This window comes from Emydura macquarii, unplaced genomic scaffold (genome assembly GCF_026122565.2).
Source record: "Emydura macquarii macquarii isolate MOO-44397 ecotype Brisbane River unplaced genomic scaffold, CSIRO-AGI_Emac_v2 contig_3287, whole genome shotgun sequence".
NCBI classification, from domain to species: domain Eukaryota; kingdom Metazoa; phylum Chordata; order Testudines; family Chelidae; genus Emydura; species Emydura macquarii.
The window spans coordinates 7,553,169-7,578,158 of NW_027133424.1; the positions used below are offsets into that span (position 1 = coordinate 7,553,169).

The following is a 24,990-nucleotide window of genomic DNA, read 5'->3' on the forward strand; positions in this document are numbered from 1 at the left end:
GAATTTTGAGGCATCAAGAAAAACACCAAATATCACCAAGACTCATGATAAAATAGTGAGAACTGGCAACACAGCAAACCATCTGTAGTAATGTGGGCTAAAAACACTCTCAGATTACACATAGCAACAGCGGAACATACCTACCACAATATATTTACATATATAGTGGGAGCACTTGGAAATTTAATTCCAGTTCTGGAATGGTTGGTCCATCGAAAGTGGTTCTCAATAGAAAATTGGGGTTTCAGCTAAATGTAATTTTTTATGCAAAGTGCTTTTTTCAGAAAATTGAGTTCGTAGAATCATAGCAGATTAGGTTTGGAAGGGACCTCAGGAGGTCATCTAGACAAACCCCTGCTCAAAGTAGGACAACCCCAACTAAATCATCCCAGCCAGGGCTTTTTCAAGCCGGGCCTTAAAAACCTCTAAGGATGGAGATTCCACCACCTCCCTAGGTAACCTATTCCAGTCCTTCACCACCTTTCTAGTGAAAGTTTTTCCTAATATCCACCCAAGACCTCCCCCACTTCTACTTGAGATCATTGCTCCTTATTCTGTTATCTGCCATCACTAAGAACAGCCTAGCTTCATCCTCTCTGGAACCCACTTTCAGGTAGTTGAATACTGCTATCAAAGCTCCATTCACTCTTCTCTTCTGCAGATTAAACAAAACTAATTCCCTCAGCCTCTCCTCATAAGTTATATGCTCCAGCCCCCTCTTAATTTTTGTTGCCCTCTGTTGGACTCTCTCCAATTTGTCCACACTGTTTCTGTAGTGGGTGGCCCAAAACTGGTCACATTACTCCAGATGTAGCCTCACCAGTGCCGAACAGAGGGGAATAATCACTTCCCTCGATCTGCTGGCAATGCTCCTACTAATGCAGCCCAATATGCTGTTAGCCTTCTTGGCAACAAGTGCACACTGTTGACTCACATCCAGTTTTTTGTTCACTGTAACCCCCAGGTCCTTTTCTGCAGAACTGCTGCCTAACCAGTCGGTCCCCAGTCTGTAGCAGTGCATGAGATTCTTTTGTCCTAAGTGCAGTACTCTGCATTTGTCCTTGTTGAACCTCATCAGATTTCTTTTGGCCTAATCCTCCAATTTGTCTAGGTCACTCTGTATCCTCTCCCTACCTTTCAGGGTATCTACCACTCCCCCTAGCTTAGTGTCATCTGCAAACTTGCTGTGAGGGTGCAATCCACCCCATCCTCCAGATCATTAACAAAGTTATCATTAACAGTTGAACAAAACTGGCCCCAGGACTGACCCCTGAGGCACTCTGCTTGATACTGGCTGCCAACTAGACATTAAGCTGTTGATCACTACCCGTTGAGCCCAATGAGCTAGCCAGCTCTATCCATTTTATAGTACATTCATCCAACCCATACTTCTTTAACTTGCTGATAAGAATACTGTGGGAGACTGTATCAAAAGCTTTGCTTAAGTCAAGGTATATCACATCCACCGCACCATCAGGCCATAGTGATTGGCTGGCGTTGACCTTTGCTCCTATATGGAGGAAGGGGAGAAGGAAGAAGGGGAGAAACAGCAGGGGGTTTTGTGATCTGCCACAGCCACACAGGCAGGAACTTGTGAGATATGAGCAGGCACTAGCGGCCCACCAGAGTGGATAGCAGCAATCCCCATGGCCATCCCTAGGGGTGTGTGGGCCTGGGGCAAATCACAATGTGTGGGTTGCCTGCCTCCCATCTTGGGAGCTGGGACCAGGCAGGAAGCAGGCGGCTGCCACTTGGCTTCCCCAGAAGTTGGTGGCTGCTGCTCACCTCCTTTCACTGGGTTTTTCACCGTGTACCCCCTGCCTGTGTCTCGCGTACCCCCAGGGATACACATACCACAGATTGAGAAACTATGCTCTAAAGCAATCAACTTGCAGGATTCTCACATTCTGACCCACCTCCTCTCAGAGGTTGGAGGAAATGCTTTCAGCGGTGGTGTTGGTCTTTACATCATTATTCTGCCTACTGAGACACAGGCTTTTTTTATTGGTTGTGATTGGCTTATTTTTTTATTTGGGGAGACTTCATTTCCCACTAAATCAGGAACTGATTGTAAGGTTACAAAAGCAGTACTTCCAGGGTGGCACACAACCTCTAGAGATAGGGAGAGAAAGATCTTGGACATTCCAATTGTCTTGGACTGAGGAGTGGAGAGCAAGACTCTCATGCAGTATATCATCTTTGAAAAGGCAGAATTACAAGATAAAGATAAGTAGTTCCATATCTGCAGCTGTATCGCATGTCCACAGATCTCTACACACCTCTACGGTTTGACTTGGTTTCATTTTACTATGTAGGCAAGATAAGAGAGAAAATTAATTCTGTTGTGCACAGTTTTACTACAGTGTTTGCATTGTTAGTTGCAAGCAAACTGCTATATAATTAGATAATTTTACCTATATGAGATCTCTACCTGGTGCATGAGCTAGTGGGTGGGGCATTTCAGGCAGCCCTACATAATGGATTTCTCTAGCTGCCTTCAAAGTCTTCCATGAAGGGGATGATCCAAATAGTACCTGGGTTAATGGACTTGCAATCTCAGTGAGAAGGAGTAGATAGGTCGCTAGAATAAATGCCCAGTCACTTTTAACTTGATGGTATCGTGCAGTAGTGTCTAGGGACACCGACAAGAGTTCCATTGTGCTAGGCATTGCACAAATGCACAGGACAAAGACAATCTTTGTCCCCAGAGGACTCACAGTTTAGGTTTTGACCAGACTCAAAATGTAGGGAAAATAATCGAATAGCTGGGAGTTCAAAAGAGTGATTAATAACTGAGAGGGAACGGTAAAACAAGCAAGTTGCAAGTTGTCCATTAAATATATCATCTTTCCAATAATGTGTGATTAAAGGTGTGGGGGGGAAGAAAAATACATTAACTTTTCCTGGAAGTAGAAATGACTTCTCTATCTGATGAAGTTAATCACAAAACATCAAATTATGTTGTAATTTACTGGAATAGAACTCAGTGTATATGGTATTATACAGTTTATAAATAGAAAACATTCATCTTTTGTTTCCTTCACCCTAAAATATGTGTATTAGTTTAATTTTCGGCAATGTGATTATGGAAACATTTCTGCCTTTGTTAAATATGTAGGATATTACATTAAAATGATGATACTTTCAAGAGGAAATAGTATGAGCAATTGTGGGGTATGTATGTTTTACACACAGTTTTCATGTGTTAGTATTTGAAGAATATGCAAATATTTAAGTCACTGATCCTGGAAAACCTAGAAAAACAATCATTCATTGGCAGTTCCATGTATGTTTTCTGTATTATGCTTTCCATGTTCTTCACAGCTATAAATGTTTGCATATAAACAAGGTTTGTGTTGCTTAGGAGTTCACCTGCTCCTGCTTCCTACCCCCTTGTCTGAGGTTATTAACTTTGATTTATGACATCACAATTAGTTGCTATTGAAATGATAGTGATATCATAAGATTATTGCCTGCCATATGAAATAAACAGATGATCTTTAAAGAATATCCTGTTTCTGTGTGAATATCTTTAGCAATTCTAAAAAGCAGGAGGAAAAAAAGAAAATTTGAATTGATTTCAAAAAAATTTCTAAGTTTTCCATGAGACATCAGTGGATCCTTAATGAGTAAAACATGTTAGTTTGTTTTTGTAAGATTCTGTTACAGAAAAACATGAGCAGTTCTTTAGAGGTTATTTTTTCCTTCGTTTGGGACAGTTCTGCCCTTTCCATGTTTGAGGAACAGAGTTAGGGAAGTCCAGTGGTGAGTACGCTGAAATGGGCCTTGAGACCTGATTTCAGTTCCCTGCCCCCCACAGACTTCCTGTGTGACCCTGGGCCTCTTTGTGCTTCAGTTCCCCATGTGTAAAATGGGGATAATAGAACTTCCCTATCTCATGGGTGGTGTGAGGATAAATAAATAAATTAAAGATAGTGAGGTCCTCAGTAATATAAGTACCTGAAATGACTAGAGGTCATCATGTGCCTGTAGGATGCAGACAATCATTAGCACACTTGGAATAGAATCCAGGAGGCTTGATCGAGTCTCCTGCTGTAGCCAGTAGGCCACACTCCCTTCTCATCCATTGCTTAAAATACAGCAAAATTTGATGTTGAAAGTCATAATTTTCACTGCAGGAACTTATCACTCTAGCATTCTAGCCCTGAAGGAGATTTGTCAGTAGCTAGTTGTGTGATTTTCTTTTCTTTTCTTTTCTTTTCTTTTCTTTTCTTTTCTTTTCTTTTCTTTTCTTTTCTTTTTTTTTTTACTGTTCCAGGATCAATATAGTTTGATCCTTGACATCTTGAAATACTGTGTCCAGTTCTGGTGCCCACGATTCAAGAAGGATGTTGATAAATTGAGAGGGTCCAGAGAAGAGCCACAAGAATGATTAAAGGGTTAGAAAACATGCCTTATAGTGTTAGACTCAAGGAGCTCAGCAAAAAGAAGATTAAGGGGTGACTTGATTACAGTCTGTAAATATCTACATGGGGAATGAATGTTTAATAATGGGCTCTTCAATCTAGCAGAGAAAGGCATAACACAATCCAATGGCTGGAATTTGAAGCTAGATAAATGAAGACTGGAAATGAAGCGCAAATTGTTAATGGTGAAAGTAATTAACCATTGGAAAAATTTACCAAGGGTCATGATGAATTTGCATTCACTGACCATTCTTAAGTCAAGACTGGATGTTTTTCTAAAAGATCTGCTGTAGGAATTACTTTGGGGCAGTTGAATGGCCTGGGTTATACAGGAAGTCAGACTAGATGAACACAAAGGTCCCTTCTGGCTTGGAAAGCTATGAATCTTCATGTTTTACAGATTTTATTTTCTGCCTCCTCACGTTAGCTTATCTTTTTTCCATAACTGTAGAAGCCTAATTAATTTACCTAAAACAGTTAAAAACCAAAAAGTTTCCAGACAACATATCAGAGCAAGGTCTATTCAGTTGCTTTCTTTAGCTTCCCTTTCCCTTGTCACCATATGCTTTAAATTGCTTTACCTTATGCATATTGATTCAAATTCCAAAATGCTGTAGATTAAAAAAGATTAAAATATCTCTGTCACCTGTTTAAGACAACCCAGATTCTTAGCTGCTTGTGTGTATAATATATTTAGAGGAAAAAGAAGTCATCCATCTTAAATCGCTAATCAGTGGGTCCTAACTGTACCCTAGACTTTGAAAGTTCTAATTAAATATATAAACTCACTAATAATGCCAAGTTTGCCTATGTGCTGATATGGGCATGTTTCACCTCAATACAGCATAACACGAATCACTACCCATGATAGTACAGCGATGGTAGTTTATTGCTAAATGTCCAGGTTTTATACCCATCTGTTTCCTACTCCATCTAAAAACAGGCTTACGAGTTAGTGGTCTGTCAGATGATATTGTCATTAATATGAGAGGGAAACTCTCCTTCAAAGGTGAATTACATCAAACCTATTGTACTCCAGATATGTAAAAGGTGAAAGTCCCAAAGTCCCTGGAATGCTAGAGAAATGGACTAACTAGTAGTAGTAATGGATATATTTTTCTGGTTGCATACTTCGTCTCAAAAATTCTCTCAAAATATGGAAACATATATTGCTAGAGACAGTGCTTCTAATATGAAATGCCTTTGGACCTGTAGTTATTGCTGTGCAAGAGAGTTCATGATTTTTGTCATCCTCCCAAAATTGCTCCATTGCTGCTAGGGGGAAAAAAACAGTCTTGTTGCAAATAAAAATGGATTATTGCGTCTCTGTTAAGATCTAGCAACATGTGGATTCACAACTTAGCTCAGCTAAGCTTGTAGCCTTTCCTGGAAAGATTGTTGGTTGACAAATTTACAGAAATCTAGTCTGTATATAAACTTTGAATTGGGTAATTAATGGTTAAACCATAAGGGGAAAATCTTGTTCTATTTAATGGAGAATGTATAAGTGTCACTACCTTGTGGAGCATGTATTTTTCCTTCTTTCTCTTTTCTTCCATTAAGCTACTCCTTAAAATCAATGATAGCCCCTTGTTATTAAATGAATTAAAGGTGGTAGTGATATTGTGTCTCTGAGTTTTCTTATTATTATGGAATCCATTTGAGTTTATGAGAACTCAGTTATTTTAAAATTATTTTTTCCCTTTTACTGAGGATGTTCAGAAGCTAAAACTGAACTTATATTGTACTGGAGAGTTTACTATGGGAAATAATATCTTGAATATACTCATCTTGATTTTCATTGGCTACAGAAGCTGTCCGTCACAATCCATACAATTTTACTGGCAATTCTTCCACGATTGTCTTTGTCTTCTACGTTCCAGCAGCATTTTGCCTCTAAATGTGCCCTACTGTTTAGTAAAAGAGTGGAATACCTGCTTTTTCAAAATAGATCTAAAGCTTCTATAACTACAGTGCATCCAGACCATTGTTATTTTAAGAGATCTGATACACTTTTTTTTTTTTTAAATTAACATTTTAGGTACTTTGTGTAATTATCAGACCATCACTTTCAAAAAAACTATCTAACAATTATATATCTTGAGGGATTTCTATATGAAATACTGTGTACATGATGCAGAGTAGTTAAATTCAAATTTTACAGTGTAATGTTCTATGTTCTAGGAATGTTTACAAGGATTATCGCTTCCTTGAGCTGGCCTGTGATGTCCAGGAGGAGGTGGATAGCTGGAAGGCATCCCTATTGCGAGCCGGTGTCTATCCTGATAAATCCTTAGTAAGTTAAACACATCTCTAGTTTTTCAGTAGCTGCACTGGGTAAGAGTCAGAAAAACGCTGGGAAGAGATGTTTTTTTAAGCTGTCTGCAGATGTCTTGAGAGCTTATGTATTTTGCATGGCTATTCTTGAGCTGATACCTCTGGGCTGTTTTTAATGGTTAACAACTCAGCAGTGAAATTACATTCTGGGTTAATCCATAACAAGTCCTCCAGCCAATAGAGAAATAATTTTTAATTAATTTAATTAATCTTTTAAATACAAATAATAAAAATATTGACACATTTGGGGTGTTTTCTTCAACTTCACATGATCTATTCATGGCTTTCAAGGTGAGCTATCTTTTGCAGAATACTAACTTCTTCCTGCAGACCACATATTCCAGAACTGAAGGAAGTATTCCAGTTTGTCATGTAAATTTATTTTACTGCTTCACTGCCTGTTGCGGCGTGTGAGCCTCTCCAAATACAAGTTTACCCAATTAGCTGAAATATGAAGAAAACTGAGTAGGAAAAAAAATAACTAACAGTTGGACATACAATACAGAAAGCCAGGAAATTATTTTGCCAGACTGCCCTTTCATATGTTTATGGCCTTTGTCAGTCTGTGCCATGTTGTTATTTATACATAGTGCTAGGGTTTTTTGGTCCAATTTCCAAAGTGACCTTATTACTTAAGTCTGTCTGGGCTTCTGGTTTCTGTACAGCTAAGGGCCATGCTAGCCTGGATTCCAGGGCCAGTTCAAAATCCCAGTACAGGATGCCAGTGGTGATTAAGGGCCTATGTTAGGACCCATGGATATTCCATTTTCTAAATAAGGTTTCCATCGGAAGAGGCCTTTATAATTTTTGACAGATTTACAGTAATTGCATTTCCCCTCTTCAGGATGGAACTCCCAGGGCACTGGGTCAGTGGGAGGATTTTCTTTATTTCCTTTTAAGTTTTTTGGAGTTGGACACTTGGGTGGTTTGAACTTGTAACTCTTTGGTATTTTTCTGTCCTCACCGGTATTTGCGGCACCTTCCAACTGAGTATCATCTGTAGATCTAGAGGGAGGTTTCTAAAGGCACAAAAGACAAGTTGATTTTAGGACTTGGGAGGCTTAACTGCCTTTTTGTGCCTTTGAAAATCACCCCCTGAGATGTAATTTACCCCTTTTTCATGAACTCTTTCACTCTGATACATCACTTTAGTGGTGGGAATGGATTGTTCTCCCATCAAAGGGCTTTCACCTCAGTCTAGCTGGTGGTGCACCCATTTTGAAATCATTTTCTTCTCTCCCCAGAATCCCCTCCTCCTCTTCTTCCACAAGGACTACTGTCCAGCTCCCCAGAGGCCACCACCACCTTCCCCCTTGCTCCTGCTTTTACCAGCCACCTGCTCCATCTAGTCTCCATTTGACACACCCAACTCTATGTAACTCTGATCCCCATCTCCCATTTATTGCTGCTCACACATGCATGCAGCCTTAGGTTTCTCTCCTCATACCGAGTTTCCCGGCTGCCAGTCCAGCACCACCAACCCAATCACTCTGAGTTCATTACCGACACACACACACACACACACACACACACCCCACACACACACACAGCCAGCTGGGGTCTTAGGAAAGATTTGAAACAAATTATTTCAGGAATAAGTAATGGAATAAAAACAGGTCATACTCCAATCTGGGCACTCCCCTGGATACCTGGAAACCAGCTAATACATTGCCATTTATTATTTCCTTCTTCATGATCCTTCAGTCAGTTGTCAGTCTGCATGACACAAGTCATATCGAAGCCAATCGGAATTAGCTTTGTAAGTACTATTTTATGAGACGTAACCAAATTAATTAAGAGAATCCAGAAATTACACCAGCTGCATTCCCTTCTTCCATGGCTTTTATGATAGGATCAAAGTAGCTAGCATGTTGTTATATTTTATTATTCAGACTTTATTCCAGAACATGTCTGTCTTATTCACAACTTAGCTACTTCCTTCATAATTCCCTCCATACCAGCCCTTACGAATGGAATACCCTCCTTAAAGAAGACCATAGGTCACTAACTTAATGCCCCTTAGTCCATAATCCTCTCCTCCTTCAAATCCCTCTTCAAGACCTATTCAGCCATGATAACTACAGGAAATAGACAACTCATAGGGGTTAGGTTAAGAGGCAGTTATTTACAAATTGTGTCTTTATTCCTCTCCCTCGTTCTTCATTTGTTGTTTGTCTTCTCGATGTTAAGACCTTCAGAGCAAAGGCTGTACTTTACTGCATCTCTGAAGAGCATCTAAAGCCTAGAAGACATATCACAGTACAAGTAGTTAGTTAATAATAATAAGAGCACATGCCAGAATTTCTGAATTAAGCAAAAGCTTCTTTCCCCTCTAGTTTATAGCTATCATTGTCTCTAGATCTAGGGTGCAGCATGAATATATATTTTAAATATACAGAATACTAACCATTACAAAATAAAGACCTCTGGTTTGTGTGATACAGAGCTCAGACTAGAGATCAGAGTGGTCATTTCTGGCCTTACAATTTATGAATTTATCAACAGTTACTGTACTGGACAGTGATATCTGAGGTACCACAGTTACATCATCGTCAAAGTATATGGCGAGATCTTTGCTGGTAGATGTTGACTTTGTAATGGTGATAACTCTATGCCTTTTTTAATATTGGTGTATACTGGGTATGTTTTATATTAAAAAAATTCTCTATATATAGGTCTATGTATTCTGTGTTACCCACATGCAAAGTGTCACTTTAAAAAAAAAAAGGCAAAGCAACACAAAAACAATATAAATTCTATATCTACGAAATTTACAGCAGCAAGTTGTTTAAACAGTAATGGAGTAGCTGTGGGGTTTTTTCAATGATGTGAACACTCATTGCACAGATAGATAGATAATACACACTGTAACATTTCTATATGTTGATAGTGTGTACAGGTGATTTGTCTTATTTTTGACTGAATTTAGTTTAATGAATGGTAGAGGATTAGAAGTGATTTCTAAATATAAAAACTTAATCTACATCTCCAAACTCCATTAGCTTTCTTCTTATAACTATATTGTTGTGAATTAAATAACTTTTACAAAACATAGACTAACTTTCAACCATTTTCAGCTAGTTTCTCTCTCCCATGTTTCATTCTCTTTGCGATCAACATTACTGAGTGGTAGAAAAATATCTACCAACCACTTGGAGACCATTCCTAAAGGTTTACTGTCAAATTTCTCTTATTGTAGAGAGCTTTGCATGCCAGTTAAAGAGGATCGGAGAAGATCCCTTAAGAGTGTAACCTCTTAGCCAAGGCTTCTCTTTCTTGTGCCTCGATCAAGAACAGATTATTATTCACACGAGATCAGAAATGAAACAATTAATAAGTGGTAGATCTCTTCTACACTAGTATCTCATGTATGATTGCCACTTGTTAAGTGTCCATCAGGGTAATCCCACTCACAAACAGATGGACAATATTCAGAATAATTCTGCGTTATTGAAGTGCTGATGCAAATTCAAATTTGTAGTTGTCAAGGCTATTGACTAGAAGAAAAGCTTCAGAAATATCATGAAACTCACAAGGTGGGTGAGGTAATATCATTTATTGGATCAACTTCTGTTGGTGGGGGGGACAAGTTTTCAAGCCACATCAAGCTCTTTTTCAGGTGTGGGAAACTTACTCAGTGTCACAGCTAAATACAAGATGGTGTGCTTAGCAGAAATAGTTAACACATTTCAAGGGACCATTCAAGGTGAAGTGGCCCATTAACACCCCTCCAGTCATAGGGAGGAAAGCGGGGGAAGCAGCTGAGGGGATTGTTAGTGGGTTATAGATTGTTGCAACAAGCCATAAATCTAATGTCTTTTTTAAGACCATGATATTTAGCATTTAGCAAACTTATGAATTTAAACTCCCAGGCTCGTCTTTGAAAGTGTTGTGCACGTTTCCTTCAAGGAGAAAGAGGAGGACTGATAGGTCAGATAAAGAGTGATCGTTTTGTGAAAAGTATTCACCCACCAGTGATGTGGTGTTTTTGTCTTTTGTTGTTTTTCTGTGTAAGTTCATTTGAGAGTGTAATGACTATCTGCTTTTACCCACTTTGTTGCTATTGAAGCATTTAATGAATGGGATGAGGGACATCACATGTTGTGGTAGGCATGTGTAGACTTCATTCTTGAAAGGCATGTTGTGGGGGGTGTTGATCATTGTAGCAGTGGAGATATGTCTGCAGATATGTTCTTGCAGGGTCTGGTGTCACTTTGAGTTGGTGGGTCCTGGTCTGTGGCGAGCTTGCTTCTTTTAATGATCTTGCAGAGGTTGGAGGGTTGTTTGAAGGCCAGAAGAGATGGTTCAGGAAAGATTTCTCTCAGACTGGGGTTCCCATCAAGAATGGGTTATAGTTGTTTGTTGAAACCTCGTATGGGTTCCAGTGTGGGATGGTAGGTGACAACTAGGGGTGTGTGGTCAAAAGGGGTTTTGGTTTTGTATTGAAGCAGGTTCTCTCAGGGTATTTGGGTGGCCTGTTCCATGATGTGCTCTACTTCTCTGGTGGAGTGTCCTTGTTTGGTGAAGGTGCTTTTGAGGTGTCTATCCCGGACTTTCTCCTTGGCGCATATTCTCTGGTATCTGAGTGCCTGGCTGTAGATAACCAATTTCTTGGTGTGTTTGGGGTGGTTATGAATCTATGAAGGTAGGTGTGGTGATCTGTGAGTTTCTACCTACCTTCATAGATTCAATAACCACCCTAAACACACCAAGACATCGGTTATCTATAGCCAGGCACTCAGATATCAACTCTTAAATAACCTGGAACTATTTTGAATATTGACCATCAGTTTGCAAGTGGGTTTGGCCTGATGAACACGTAACAAGTGGCTACAGTACATGAGATACTAGGATAGAAGAGATCTGCCCACTTATTAATTTTTCCATCTCTGATCACATGTGACAACTAATGTACTCTTGATCGAGGCACAAGAAAGTCAGGCCTTGCCTGAGAGATTGTACTGTTAAGGGATCTTCTCCAATCCTTTTTGATATTCTTTCACTGACATGCAAAGTGCTCTGTGATGAATCATTTTACTGATAGAAAACCTTTTAGGAATGGTCTCCAAGTGGTTGGTAGTTATTTTTCTACAACTTGGTAATGTTGGTCCAATAAAAAAATATTATCTCACCCACCTTGTCTCTCTAATATCCTGGGACCGACATGGCTACAACAACTGCGTGAACATGAAACTCACAGGCAACTCTCACAATTTATCTTAGAGTGCCAAACTTCAACAATAAATCCAAATTACTGTGCTGTTGAAAATTAACCAGCTGTCAGGCACCGTTCTTGGGTGTTTATTGAGGAAACAGTAATAGATATTAAATGGTGTACAATGAAGCACCTTTGGTAAGGATCTTCAGTGTAATCTGTTTTAGCGGTAGATACTATTTCAAGCAGATTGGCTAGTAGAGTTTGCTTCCAGCATACCAAATTACATCTTTTCCTGTACTTCATACAGGATAAACACACAAAAGATACTGGACTAGAGATCTTTCAGGTCTTTTCTAATGTATTTAAAGTGTCCATTGATGAGTGTATTAACAGGAGGGATTTTGAGAAGTTCACAGCAGTGGCCTAACTCTGACCTTGTTGAAGCCATTGGAAGCTTTACCATTGACTTCAGTGGGAACATAACTAAGCTAAAGTTGAGCCCTTCAGGAAATCTCTCTATAGTACATAGATTTTAATATCTGCTGCTACAGTCATTTAAAAAAAATGTGTAGAAATGTTTGGTTTCACCATCTCATGGCTAATGCAGCTTTACCATACTAAAATAAAACCACAAAAACCCCTCTAAGGAAGCAGAATAACTGATTGATAACCATTCCTTAAACCTATTTAATAAACTCTCCTACCCTTCACACTGTCATGGATATCAGAGCAAGTAGGGAGTGCTATCCAAAGCACACACTTCTATCATGAGCCAAATATTTGCAATTGAACCCAGAATCATGGGTTCCAAGTCTGCTCTTTTGTGAAAAAAAATAGAGACTGACTTGACAAATTGTACATTAAATCACATTTTGTGGAGCACACATAAAAACCCACGTTAACGTCAAGAAAGCATGCATCTTGTTAGTGCCTTTAATAAAGGATGATATTTTGCAGCCTGATTTTGTTTGCTTCTGTCTGGTGTAAGTTAATTTTTATGTGTAGCCCTCAAAAACACTTCTGGTTCCTAGCGGTAAACTTCATGTCTTTTATCTTTCTCCCTTTAAACAAATCTAAATGGTTGGCTTGTCAGATTTTTTTGCCCCCTTGGGAAATGCTTTGCGGTCAAAATAAATTCTGAGAAGTGTTTTTTTTATTAACGTATCCGTGGCCAAAGAGCACCTAGATACCAGCATGATGAACGTTTTTTAAATCCTTGCAGAGGGACAGAGAGAGAGAGAGAGAGAGAGAAAAGGAACTGAGGAAAATGGAATCCACTGAAAACTGATTCTCCTGTGAGCTGGAGGGAAAATTATTTTTACACTACAGGAGCACTGCGCATGCTCTTACAAATACTGTGTCAAAGAACTAATGTCTGTGTTGTGAAACTCCTCTTCTAGAAGATTACCAAGCTCAGCAGAAATAGATGTTAGGTGTTGCTCTTACGCTGCAGAGAACTGTAGTCTCACAGGAACAGAGCTCCCATCATGTGCTGAGAAGTTCACTAAGTTTTGAGTTGTGCTAGAACTTTTCAGCACAATTTTCTCTGCACTTTCAAACCTTCCTCTGAAAATGTGAAATGGGTTTGGAGGCTCACACCAACCTGTACTCTTTCTCCTTTCAAGGTTTAGGGGCCCTCTGTTTGTGCATGTGACACTGCTAGCAACTGGCAGCAATTTGCACTCATTTCAACACTTCCTCTTTGGCAGTTCCAAGGTCAAGAAATGCAAACAATCAGCTCCAGTCCCTTACAGCCTGACTTCTCAGTCCTCTGCATGTGCAAGTTACAGCTGTTCCTGAATTTCCAAGCCTTTGGTACCTGTGGTAAAAATTGGCCCATAGAAATTAGAAATTGAATAATAGCGACATAAACCTGGAATATTGCAGTGGTGAATCAGGCCTACTTTCCCAAACTACCAGCAGTGCATGTTCAGCCTGCAATCTGAAAGTCAAGCTGTGCTCTCTCATCAACAGTTCTGCTCCGGATGTAAAAGCCAGTTAATGTAGAATCCAGCTCCCTTGCTCTTTCTTGTGCTGCGTCTGCAATGCTGAGAAGAGTAAAAAGGAGTAAAGCCTTTTTGCCACTAAATTCAGCTGACATGCTCTGAATTCACATTTGGAGCAAGTCTGTTGAGTTAGGAGGCGTCATTTTTGCATAGTCACTCTTCTGATGATACTCACACTTGAAATTTGGATTGTTGATAATGGTAATGATGAATGCTGGTCAAGCAGTTCTTGTCCGCCAAAAATACATGGAAACAACTTACCTATTGGTCTGTCTAATGTACTGTAAACTAGGTTCAGGAGTCACTGTTTATTTTTTTTGTCTGAACAAATGTTCCTAATACATTAAAAATGAATCAAAATATCAGCCTGACTCTCCAATCCCACCTCTTCCTTCTGTCTCTCTCTCTCTCTTCCCCTTTTGCTCTGTCCCCTGTGCAAGCACACTTGGTCACTATTTTTTACCACAATATAATTACCAGACATTGCTCTATGAGTCCCCAGCTTCTTTTCCAGTTTGCCAAGTCCCCTCTCTGCCTCGTGATTTGCTTTCATTAGGATGGGCTTTGAGTGCCACCTTGATAGCAATGAATCAGTATTTTTATTTTTTCAACCCATATGTGAGTCAGCTCGTTGGATATAAATCACAGCCTTGCTGTTTCACTTTGAAACGAGAGATCCGTTTACCAGCTGACTTCACTGCTGCTTTCTGTATCGGTGGATCCAAACACCCTTCTTTTAAAATGACTACAACTTTGTGACTAACCTTTCCAGACTGCATTTCTCAACTGTGGCCCAGGGTTTATTTTGGCCAGTTTCCCACTGTATAATATATACTGTTCATGCCAGCCCGTGGCAAAACTCATAATTAAAAAAATAATAGCACAGATGTTCATCGTAAGTTGTTCTGCTTACTCTACCTCCCCGTCACCATGTATTCCTTCCCCTGCTCCCTTTACCCCTTTTCATATTACCAGCCTACATATACCATATTTGTTTTTTTAAAAAGAAATCGGATGGTGAAACTTTCCATTCCCTGGCATGTTGTGGAGAGTGGCTGTCATGAAGTGGCCAGCAGACATATTTAGTAGGTTGCCTTGCATGCGACAAGTTCAATTTTACCAGTACAAGAAAGTCCAGCTGGCTATAGGCCCATCCCCGAATCATTTCAGGCACCCGTGTAACTCCATTTATTTCGGTGGCCCTGCTCCTGATTTATGCGAGAGGAAGCAAGTGAAAAATCAAACCCTTTATGTAGAAAGGAAATTTTGAAAACTTGCAGTTATCGTCTGCTGCTGTGAGTTCACAACTTGACTGACCATTCCAAATCCTTCATGGATTTCTTTATACCTTCCTTGCAGCTTTCTCACTAGAGGGCATTAGTGAATACCCTTTGATTCAGTTCCTCATTTGATTTGTGTGATACCCAAATTACACACACCACGCTGTGTGCATATGAAATATATGTATCTAATACGTGTTCTTTTTTTCCCATGCTGCTTCCTGCAAAGGGGAACAACAAAGTAAGTTCTTTGTCCTGTTACAAACTCCCTTTCTACCCTCCCCCAATTTTTTTGTCAGAAGAACAAATGTTTCTGTTCTCGTTCACACAACTGTAGCCTAAAATGAGGCTATTTTGAACAAAATAGTGTTGCAAACTCTGATGCAAAAAGTTATATTTGATAGAACTATAATGGCTTTTCTGTTTCAACTTTTGGGAAGGAGAAGTGTTTCGTGTTGTCCAGGACCGATTTATAAGGCAATTAAGTCAGAGTGATACTATATAGAAATAAAATGGTGTTGGGAATAAAGATTATGAAGGTATAGAAATAAAGACCCTTCTGAGGAAAGGTTACTACAGTCTGATGAAACTCATTACAGCTGGATTTTTTTGACTGTACATCAAAGCTTGTATTAATGGGCAGTTATAAAAATCCAGCCCTGAAGTCTTAAATAACAGATTTGCTGGCGTTGTTGGCTAGCTGAACTAGATCAGCGTACTGGCTTTGAAGGTGCCTTAAAATGGATGGAGGAGGGTGGGGTCAACATTTGACTTGGCTTCTAGACCCTTGATGTATTCCAGCTGGACAGCAGCAAAAGGGTGTGGGAGAGGGAGAATTGAAATATGCATGGTAGGTTTCGTTAAACTAAGCAGCACAGAAAAAGAAGGTTTTGCTATTGTGAAGCTGATAAATTAATTATCTAGCAGTTTCCAGGTTGAATGCATTTTTAAAATACTTTTTAATGCCATTTTTACTGATCCTATGAGTGAATACAGCATTCCTCACACACTGGAATATAGTGCAGTGAAGACTGTCATGCAGTAGAAAGAAGTTAGCATGTTATGGTTGCTTTGGGGGGGAGGAGTTTATTAACCCTTTGAAAGGAATATTATGGAACAGCAGTAGCTTCCCAGTACTAAAAGTTGAAACTAGCTTCCAATAAAAAGAAAGCAGTTGCTCTGAAATGTTGCCTGCTGCATCTCATCATTGGGTAGAGTTTTTCTGGGAAGTTTGGGAAAGATCAGAATAGGAATTTTTAATGATGTGATGACTGGTGAATTTACCCATCCTTCACTTTCATAATTTTTCTTACCAGTGTCTGATTCCCCATCTCTTCACAATGGCTGGGTTTAGAAACGCCAAACGTGATCTAGTTGATTGGCCTAGCTGGGAAGAAGTGTCTTCCACGCAGGGAAGTTGCGGAGGCTGGGGTGTGGGAGGGGAAGCGTTTGAGAGATGAAGAGCTGGGTTTAAGTCGATCTGGTTAACACTTAAACTACTGATGCTATGCGAAACATTCATAACCTGAATTTACCTTGTGTTAACTGGAGGCTGTGCAGCTGCCTCAACTGCTGGGCTGCTCCAGATCAGGAGAGTTTAGATTGGGGCTAATAGACCAGGGGAAATGTGGCAGAAAGGGGGAACGGGGCTGAGAGAGATGTGGTCTGGGGGCTGCCCCGGGGGCGCACATGGAAGAACGGCAACTCCTCATCTTGCATGAGGGAGCGCTCTGGGAGGCAGCAGGAGGTGGCATCTGGAGTGGGGACAATATGCTGGGGCCATATGGCAGGGGATCCTAGGATCTCAGAAGGGGTTATTAGCTGATGAACTCTCCGCCCAGCTGCAAGTAAGAGCTACATTCTCATTGTAGACTCAGAAGCATTACGTCTCCCATGGCCTGGTCGCTTAACCAAAAGGTTAATTCCAAAAGAGCAGTACATGAAATCCGCCCCCAGGTTTGAGCGCCAAGGGTACCGCCTCAGGACCTGTGTTCCACCAGACCCTTCCTCTCTCTGCCACAGGCCACTCGGTGCAGTGTAATGCATTACACCTGCTCCAGTGAGTCAGGATGTATTAACCTGCAGCTCCTCTAAGGTGTGAGGCAACAGTAGACTCCTGCCATTCTGTTACAGGGAGACATGGAATGGTGGCAGAGGAGAAGGGGAGAGAAGGGATAGGGGAGCATTGAGGGGACAGAAGTGCAGTTAAGGGATGTGGCTGGTTTGCTGCAGCTCGTAATCCTTCATCACTTCCTGTCATCCCGCCTGCCCTTAACGTTGCTGCGTAAGACTTGCAGAAATGGAAACAAAGGGCAAAACAGAAAATTTCTTGTTCAAGGGGTCCACTAGCAACAGTCTTCTAGGCATTTGTCTTTATATTTGCAAAGTCCTTAACGTCTATGGGAGTGCTCCTACTCCTATGTGCCGAAGTGTTTTGCTGGATCAAAGCCAGGAAAACAAACACACACAACAAATTCCATATGCATCTTTATGTTAAAACTAAACTCTACTCAACTTCCTTATGCACACGTGTGCAGAGTAAGTAGAGCATTGAGAGATTTTTAGTGACTTCCTCGTTCTATCTCCAACCCTTCTGTCTCCCCCCTCCCCTCATCCCCCCCCCCAAAAAAAAGTCCTGTTAAAGGATAAGAAAAGCCAGGGCACATTCACAAAATCTCTTTTATCACATTTATAACTTGGTTAAATTAAAATGTATCCTAGGCATTATGCTGCGGATTTTTAAAGGCATTTATTTACCTTTAGGTATCTGACCCTGTATTTTCACCAAAGTTTTACCCCAAATTCCCAAGTGCTAAAACTGGTTTTGTAAAAGTTCACAAAATGTTGAAAGTGCATTTCTCCTCCTCTCTTGATACTCTAAAATGGCTGGACCATTTTTGCTTAAACTTTCCCCCAAAAAATCCAATTCTGAAACCAAACATGAGAAATTTCAGTCTGAAAAGTATGAGTTTGACATAATGATAAGGGTTAGTACAATGAGGGTGTTGCGACTGCAGTGTAGTTACATTGCCATTCCACAATAGCTCTGCATCTGGGTACCTGTTGTGAAAGACATGGGGGACTAATCTGTAATAATTTAGGAATAAAATCGCTGGCTTGGCTATTGATATAATTACTGTATGGCTACATTGTGTTACTGGAATTCTTTATTGTATGCATCTGTTGGTTTAGTTTTAATATCTGAGCTGCTGAAAAACAGCTATGAAAGCCAGTCAATGGCTCCAGATAAAACCGCTCCTGGTAAAAGGACAGGAGGCGAGAAGACACACTACATAAGCTATGACTTGTGAAGACTACTGAGAATCATAGAAATGTAGGTCTGGAAGGAATCTTGAGAAGTCATCAAGTTCAGCCCACCGTGCTGACAGGTGTTTGTCCAGCATGTTTTTAAAAACCACCTCCAATGATGGGGAATTCCACAGTCTCAGAAGCCTATTCCAGTGCTAACAACCCTTATAGTTAGAAAGTTTTTCCCCAATATCTAACCTAAATCTCCCTTGCTGCAGATTAAGCCCATAACTTTTTGTCCTACCTTCAGTGGACATGGAGAACAGCTGATCACTGTTCTTTTTATAACAGTCCTTAATATATTTGAAGACGATCAGCTTCCCACTCAGTCTTTTATCAAGACTAAACATGCCCAGTTTTGTAACATTTCATCATAGGTCAGGTTTTCTAAACCTTTTATCACTTTTGTTGCTCTTCTCTGGACTCTCTGCAGTTTTATCCCCCTCTTTCTTAAAGAGTGGTGTCTGGAATTGGACGCAGTACTCCAGCCAAGATCTCACCAGTGCCAGGTAGAACGGGACAGTTACCTCCCTTGTCTGACATACAACACTCCAATTACTACACCCCCGAATGATGTTAGTCTTTCTTGCAACTGCATTACACTGTTGACTGATATTCTGTTTGTGATTCACTATAATCCCCTCAGATCTTTTTCAGCAGGACTATCACCTAGACAGTTGCCCATTGTGTAGTTGTGCATTTGATTTTTCCTTCCTAAGTGAAGTATATTGCACTTATCTTTATTGAATTTCATCTTGTTGAATTTAGACCAATTCTCCAATTTGCCAAGGTTGTTTTGAATTTTAATTCTGTCCTCCAAAGTGCTTGCAACCCCGCCCAGCCTGGTGTCATCTGCAAAGCTTATGACATACTCTCCTCACCATTATCCAAGTTATTAATGAAAATAATGAATTAGTACTGGTCCGAGGACTGACCCCTGCAGAACCCCACTAGATATACCCTCCCAGTTTGACAGCGAACTATCAACAACTGCTCTTTGAGTTCAGTTTTTCAACCAGTTATGCACCCACTTTATAGATATTTAATCTAGATCACATTTCTCTAGTTTCCTTATGAAAATGACCCTAGCCCTGTTACTCAGTTGTTTTAGGCAGATGGAGGAATGAACACTTCAAAGGACAGTAAACCTCTCTCAATCCACGGTTGAGGTGCAGTTATCAGAGAGCTGTACCTGAGGGGCAGTCTGACACGGATCCTGTGGGATGATCTGAAGCAGTTAACCCTTAGTAAGCTTCTACAGGGATGGTAAAATTAGGTAAAATCGAAGCATATACACCTTTTATTGTGTTAATCATCCTTTTCTCTTATGCTGTGCTGTGTTCCTACTTTGTTAAACAGTACTTTGTCTGCAAGAGCTTTCTGGTCTGTGTGTTAATCACTGGGGTCACAACTCCTGAAGGGAAGACTTTCAGGTACCGAACTATCTGAACTGCTGAATTGATAGGGTGCTGTAGCTTGAGACCTGGTCTCAGAGGAGAATTGTGGGATACCACCCTGAGGGAGATGAAGGCATGAGGCCTAACACCTGAGGGAAGTGCACTGCGATTTGAGAGGGGTTAGAGGTGCCCTATAACCATGACATCTGCAATTACTATTCATTCATATAATTTGAAAAATCACTACTGAGAATAATTCCGATGTAGTCAGTGTACCTGGTTCTAACAGCTTATACATTAAGAAGCACACCAAGGTGGTAATATTAAATAAATCATTAAGTAAATTATGGACAATATTCCAGTTATTGAATTATTGGTAATTAATATTGAAAAGCAAACCCAACACTGTAATAGCAATGGAACTACACTGGAATTACAGTACCCTTGTTGTAAACTGTAACCAAGATAAGAAGGTCCTTTAGAACTGGAAACACCTATGCAATCTTAACCTTTGTGGCATGTGTGTCTGTGTGTAGGGCCAGGTTGTGCTATTAGATCAGGCCTATTTCAGGAGCACAGCTGAGCTGTACCCTTTCAGGTGGAGCTTTGGGAGACATCATGCTGCATGAAGTTTCTTGACAAGAAGGGTGTGCACACCTAATGCACCCTTAGGAAGGTACAACACCTTGCACAGCTTGCCAGATCTTTTAGAGAGACAAGTTGGATGAGGTAATATCTTTTATTGGACTAACTTTTGCTGGACACAAGCTTTGGAGCGACACAGAGCTCTTCAGAAGTTGGTCCAATAAAATATAGTATTTCACCCACCTTGTCTTTCTCCTATCCTGGAACCAACATGGCTGCAACAACACTGCAAATAGATCTTTTAGGTCATTTGTAAATGTTTCCAAGATTTATTCATATTGGATGTAGCCATATGACATCATAGCTCGCTACAAAAAGTCTATAGCCCACTTTGATCTTGTTTGGAGATTCTTTGCTAAGAAAAGCAAAGTTTTCTTTAAAAGGAGCAGATCCGAAATTTTGCAGGAAAATGCTTTCCCTGCCTGGTCTGCAGCTTGTATGCTTTTGAACATTTCTCTTAATTGCTTAGATTCAAATCTTTTTTTAAAAAAAATCCCTAAATGTGTTCCACCAGACTCAGAGTCCAGTTCAGCTACTTTATCGAAAGGACCAGTTGTCCTGGTTTGTGTGAGAGAGTCCTGGAAATGAGAACTTTGACTTTAGATGTGGGAGACTTTCTTTTTAAGACTATCACTCCAGTTCAGGCCATGAATCTAGTGCTTGCCTGGTGACTGGCATACAAATGGAAGAGTCATTCCAGAAATCATGTGTGTCTTTGGGTGACAAAAGAGCTCTCAAACATGCTTTCCCAAACTCATCTAGATTTCTGAAGAGGGGTTTTTATCTGTCGGCTAGAACTAAAACCCAGCTTAGCCACTCATCAGGTATGTTTTGAGAATATGATGGCTAGAGGCAAACAGAAAAATAAATTACTCTGTCCTTCCCTCTATGTGTTCTTAGATCAGTAAGTTGGTTAGATCAGTAAATAATCAATTTTATTTGTAGAGAAGTTGAAAAACTGTCTACACTGATTTGTTAGATAGTAAAATTGTTCAGATGAAAATATAAACTGTTTGAATGAGTTTAATATTTTTAGAGGTTATTTAATTCCAAATGTATCATTTTTAGAAAAAGAAGGTACTGAATTCTAGGGTAAGAAGAACCCACTTCAAATTAAAAAAGACTGGTTTCATGCCAATGACGTTTAAAAATAGTTTTTAAATAAAGAAGTGTTGAAATGGCTTTTAAAGTGGAAATGTGTCATAACTTTGTATGCTGTGTTTGTCGTCTTTTCAGACAGATGGATTGACTTTTACAGTGGAGTCTCAGTGAGGGGGAAGTGAGACCTAGGTCAAAAACACAGGGAGGGAAGAGAATGGCTTGCTTCCTCTCCATTCCAAGGACATGAAAACCAATTTATTAAATCTAAATCATCTTCTCATTTCCCTAAAAATGTTGGAGTTATAAAAGAAACCTAGATGTAACTTTGCTTAGAGGAGCAAGTGACTCTAATGTCATAAGCTCGTGAAAGCCAGGGGTTTGGTTCAGCCTTGTTATATGCTTCCTTAGAGCAGAAACGAACAGGCGTGAGACAGTTAAAATGGACAGGGGGAAAAAGACTCCTACGATTGCATCAGTTGCACTGCCTGTAATGAGACACAGGCCATCAAACAGAATGATTTCAAAACCAGCTCCAATGAAGTTGGTAACTGTATGTCAGGGGGCGGGGGTTCAGATATCTGTTAACTGTACTTCTAGGGTGACCGGATATCCCTATTTTATAGGGAGGGTCCCAATATTTAGGGCTTTGTCTTCTATAGGCTCCTGTTACCCCATACCACCTGTCCCAATTTTTTTACACTTGCTGTCTGGTCATCCTAAGCACTTCACATTTCTGCTTTGTGGCGGACCTGCTGATGTTAAGCTCCACGGTCTTAGCTGTGTTTTTGGCAAGGTTTCTGTATACAGAGAATACTTAGGAATTCTTAGGTTTTAATGATGTAACTTGATTGTGCACCAGTCTCCTCCCCCAGTGTTAATGATTCTATTGAAGTGGATTGAAAGGTGAAAACTCTCTTCCCTCAAAGTTTTGGATCCTGGGGTGCAATCTTCACCACTGCTTTGGTCCTTATACTCTGATAAAAGTGCCAGGGTCGCATAAATGAGCACCCAAAGTCCCATTGTGGCTGGTTGAGGATTCGTCTCACGGCAGGCACCATGGAAGATGACCGTAAGGTCGCGCTCTAGGGCAGTGGTTCTCAACCTTTTTGGGCTCAAGACCATTTGTAAATGTTTATAGTCTGTCATGACTCAGCAAATAGTCTGGGGGTGGAGGCCATGGGATGGTTTTGGTTGGGTCCTGCCTGCCGCTCACCCCACAGTGGCGGCTCCTGCAGCTTCTGTGCTGTGGGGCTGTCTGGGCATGGCTCTCTGCTCCAGGTGGTGCAACCTTCGGGGTTGCAACACTGTTCAGGTTTGGCCCCACCCCCCTGACTGGACCAAATGTGTGTGACCAGGAGTTGTGACCTGGCTCACAGGGTTGTAGTGTCACTCAACTCAAATCCAGCCCACCTGGACTGCCCTCCTCATGACAGCTGGGCTAAACCTGAGTGACGCTGGGACCCCACAGGTTGCAGTGCCTGGAGCAGGGAGGCGAGCCCAGCCAGCCCCGTGGGACAGGAGCTGCCATGTGACCCTTTGAAACATTCTGGCGATGCAGTTGTGGGTCCCAACCCATGGGTTGAGAAATAATTTTCTAGGGACTTCTTCACACGCTCTGGCATGTGGGCAGAAGGGGTGTGGAGGAGATTCTGGGCAGATTTGCAACCCAGGGAGGCTGCCGTAACTTAGACAGGACCCATATGTCCAGCCCTCAGAGAGATCTGGGATCGGGAGGGTGCAAACGTGACTTAAAGCTCCTCTATGCACAGCGTGGAATCCCATGAATTAATTATAGTGCACCTAAAATCTTCTGAGCACAGTTATGCTTTCAGATGTCTGTTAGGAAGATAGTGACGGGGTGGGGGAGGCAATATCTTTTATTGGACCAGCTTCTGTTGGTGAAAGAGATGAGTTTTTGAGCTCTACAGAGGCCTTCTTCACATCTGGGAAAAGTGTCAGGCAGGTTTCCTTTGAAGCTGACAACTGAGAGGTCAGATGTGGAGGGATCACTTTGTGAAAAGTGTTCACGCATCCGTAACAGGGTGTTTTTGTCTTTTATCATTTTTTCTGTGAGAGTTCATTGAAGAGCATAGTAGTGATTGTCTCAATTCACCCATAGTAGTTGTTGGGGCATTTGATGCATTGGGTGAGGTACTCCACATGTTGTGATAGGCATATGTAGGACCCCTGGATCTTGAAAGCTGCATTGTGCAGGGCATTGATCATAATGGCAGTGGTGATACGGCTGCATCAGTTGTTCTGGCAGGGTCTGGTGCGGCTTTGAATTAGTGTGCCCTGGTCTGCGGGGACCTTGCTTCTGATGATGAGCGAGGGGGGAGGGGGTTCGTTTGAAGGCCAGAAGACTGGGTTTGGGAAACATTGCTTTGAGGGTGGTCCCCATCAAGTGTGGGTTGAAATTGCTTGATAATGCCCTGGCTGCCTTTCAGTGTGGGGTGGTAGGTGACAACTAGGATTGTGTGGTCAATGTTTTGTTCTGTTTTTTTTTTCTGTATTGAAGCAGGTTTTCTTGCAGAGTTAGGATGGCCCGTTCCATGATGCTAGGAAGATAATACTAAAAGAGGTTTTACCCCTGCTCTTCATTTTTTCACCTGCATCTTTCTTTTTAAATTCAAGCAGACGGTGGTGAAAATCCAAAGGAAGATAAAACAGTGAGCTAATACCGCAGCAGGACATTGTGCAAGAATATACACTACCCTGATTTGTTTTGAAGTACTACAGAGTACGTTATCATGCAGGGGGGAGAACTCACTGATCTAGTAGGACTGTTCCATCTCTACTGTGATGCCATTATTCCTTCTTTCCTAAGTTAGTCATTGCACAATGATCTGCTTCCACTTTATCTTTCAAAGCAAATTGCAGTGAATTGGAGCTTGAAGTAAATACTTAGGCAGAAAATATCTTGAGGCTCATGCTTCCATGTCAGTTAAAGTGAGGAAATATAGGCATTGATGTCAGGGTTGGAGGGAAGTTTGTAAATGATGAGATATTAACAGAAGACAAAATGATCAAGAGCAATTTAATGCAGTTTGTACTGTCTCCTTTTAGATGCAGAAAACTAGGAAGTACTCTGGGCACGTCTACACGATGGACACTACAGCAATACATCTGTGGCACTGCAGCTATGCTGTTGTAATAGCATAATGCAGAAGCTATTTCCAGTGACAGAAGGGTTTTTTTTTCATAGATTTAGGTAATCCACCTCCCCAAGAGGTGGTAGCGAGGTTGATAGAATAATTCCTTTGAAGTCATAGTGAGGTTGATGGAAGAATTCTTCCATTGACCCAGCTATGTCTACATCGGGGGTTAGCG

The 24,990-nt window shown here is 40.8% G+C and overlaps 1 protein-coding gene across 1 annotated transcript in view; it reads left to right on the plus strand.

Moving 5' to 3' along the window:
• Window positions 1–24,990, plus strand: part of DNM3 (dynamin 3) — a 234,943-nt gene that overhangs the window by 141,656 nt on the left and 68,297 nt on the right. Inside the window, exon 14 of the mRNA XM_067532436.1 lies at window positions 6,612–6,723. Within this exon, the coding sequence (XP_067388537.1) occupies window positions 6,612–6,723 (112 nt within the window). The remainder of the gene's footprint in view (window positions 1–6,611; window positions 6,724–24,990) is intronic.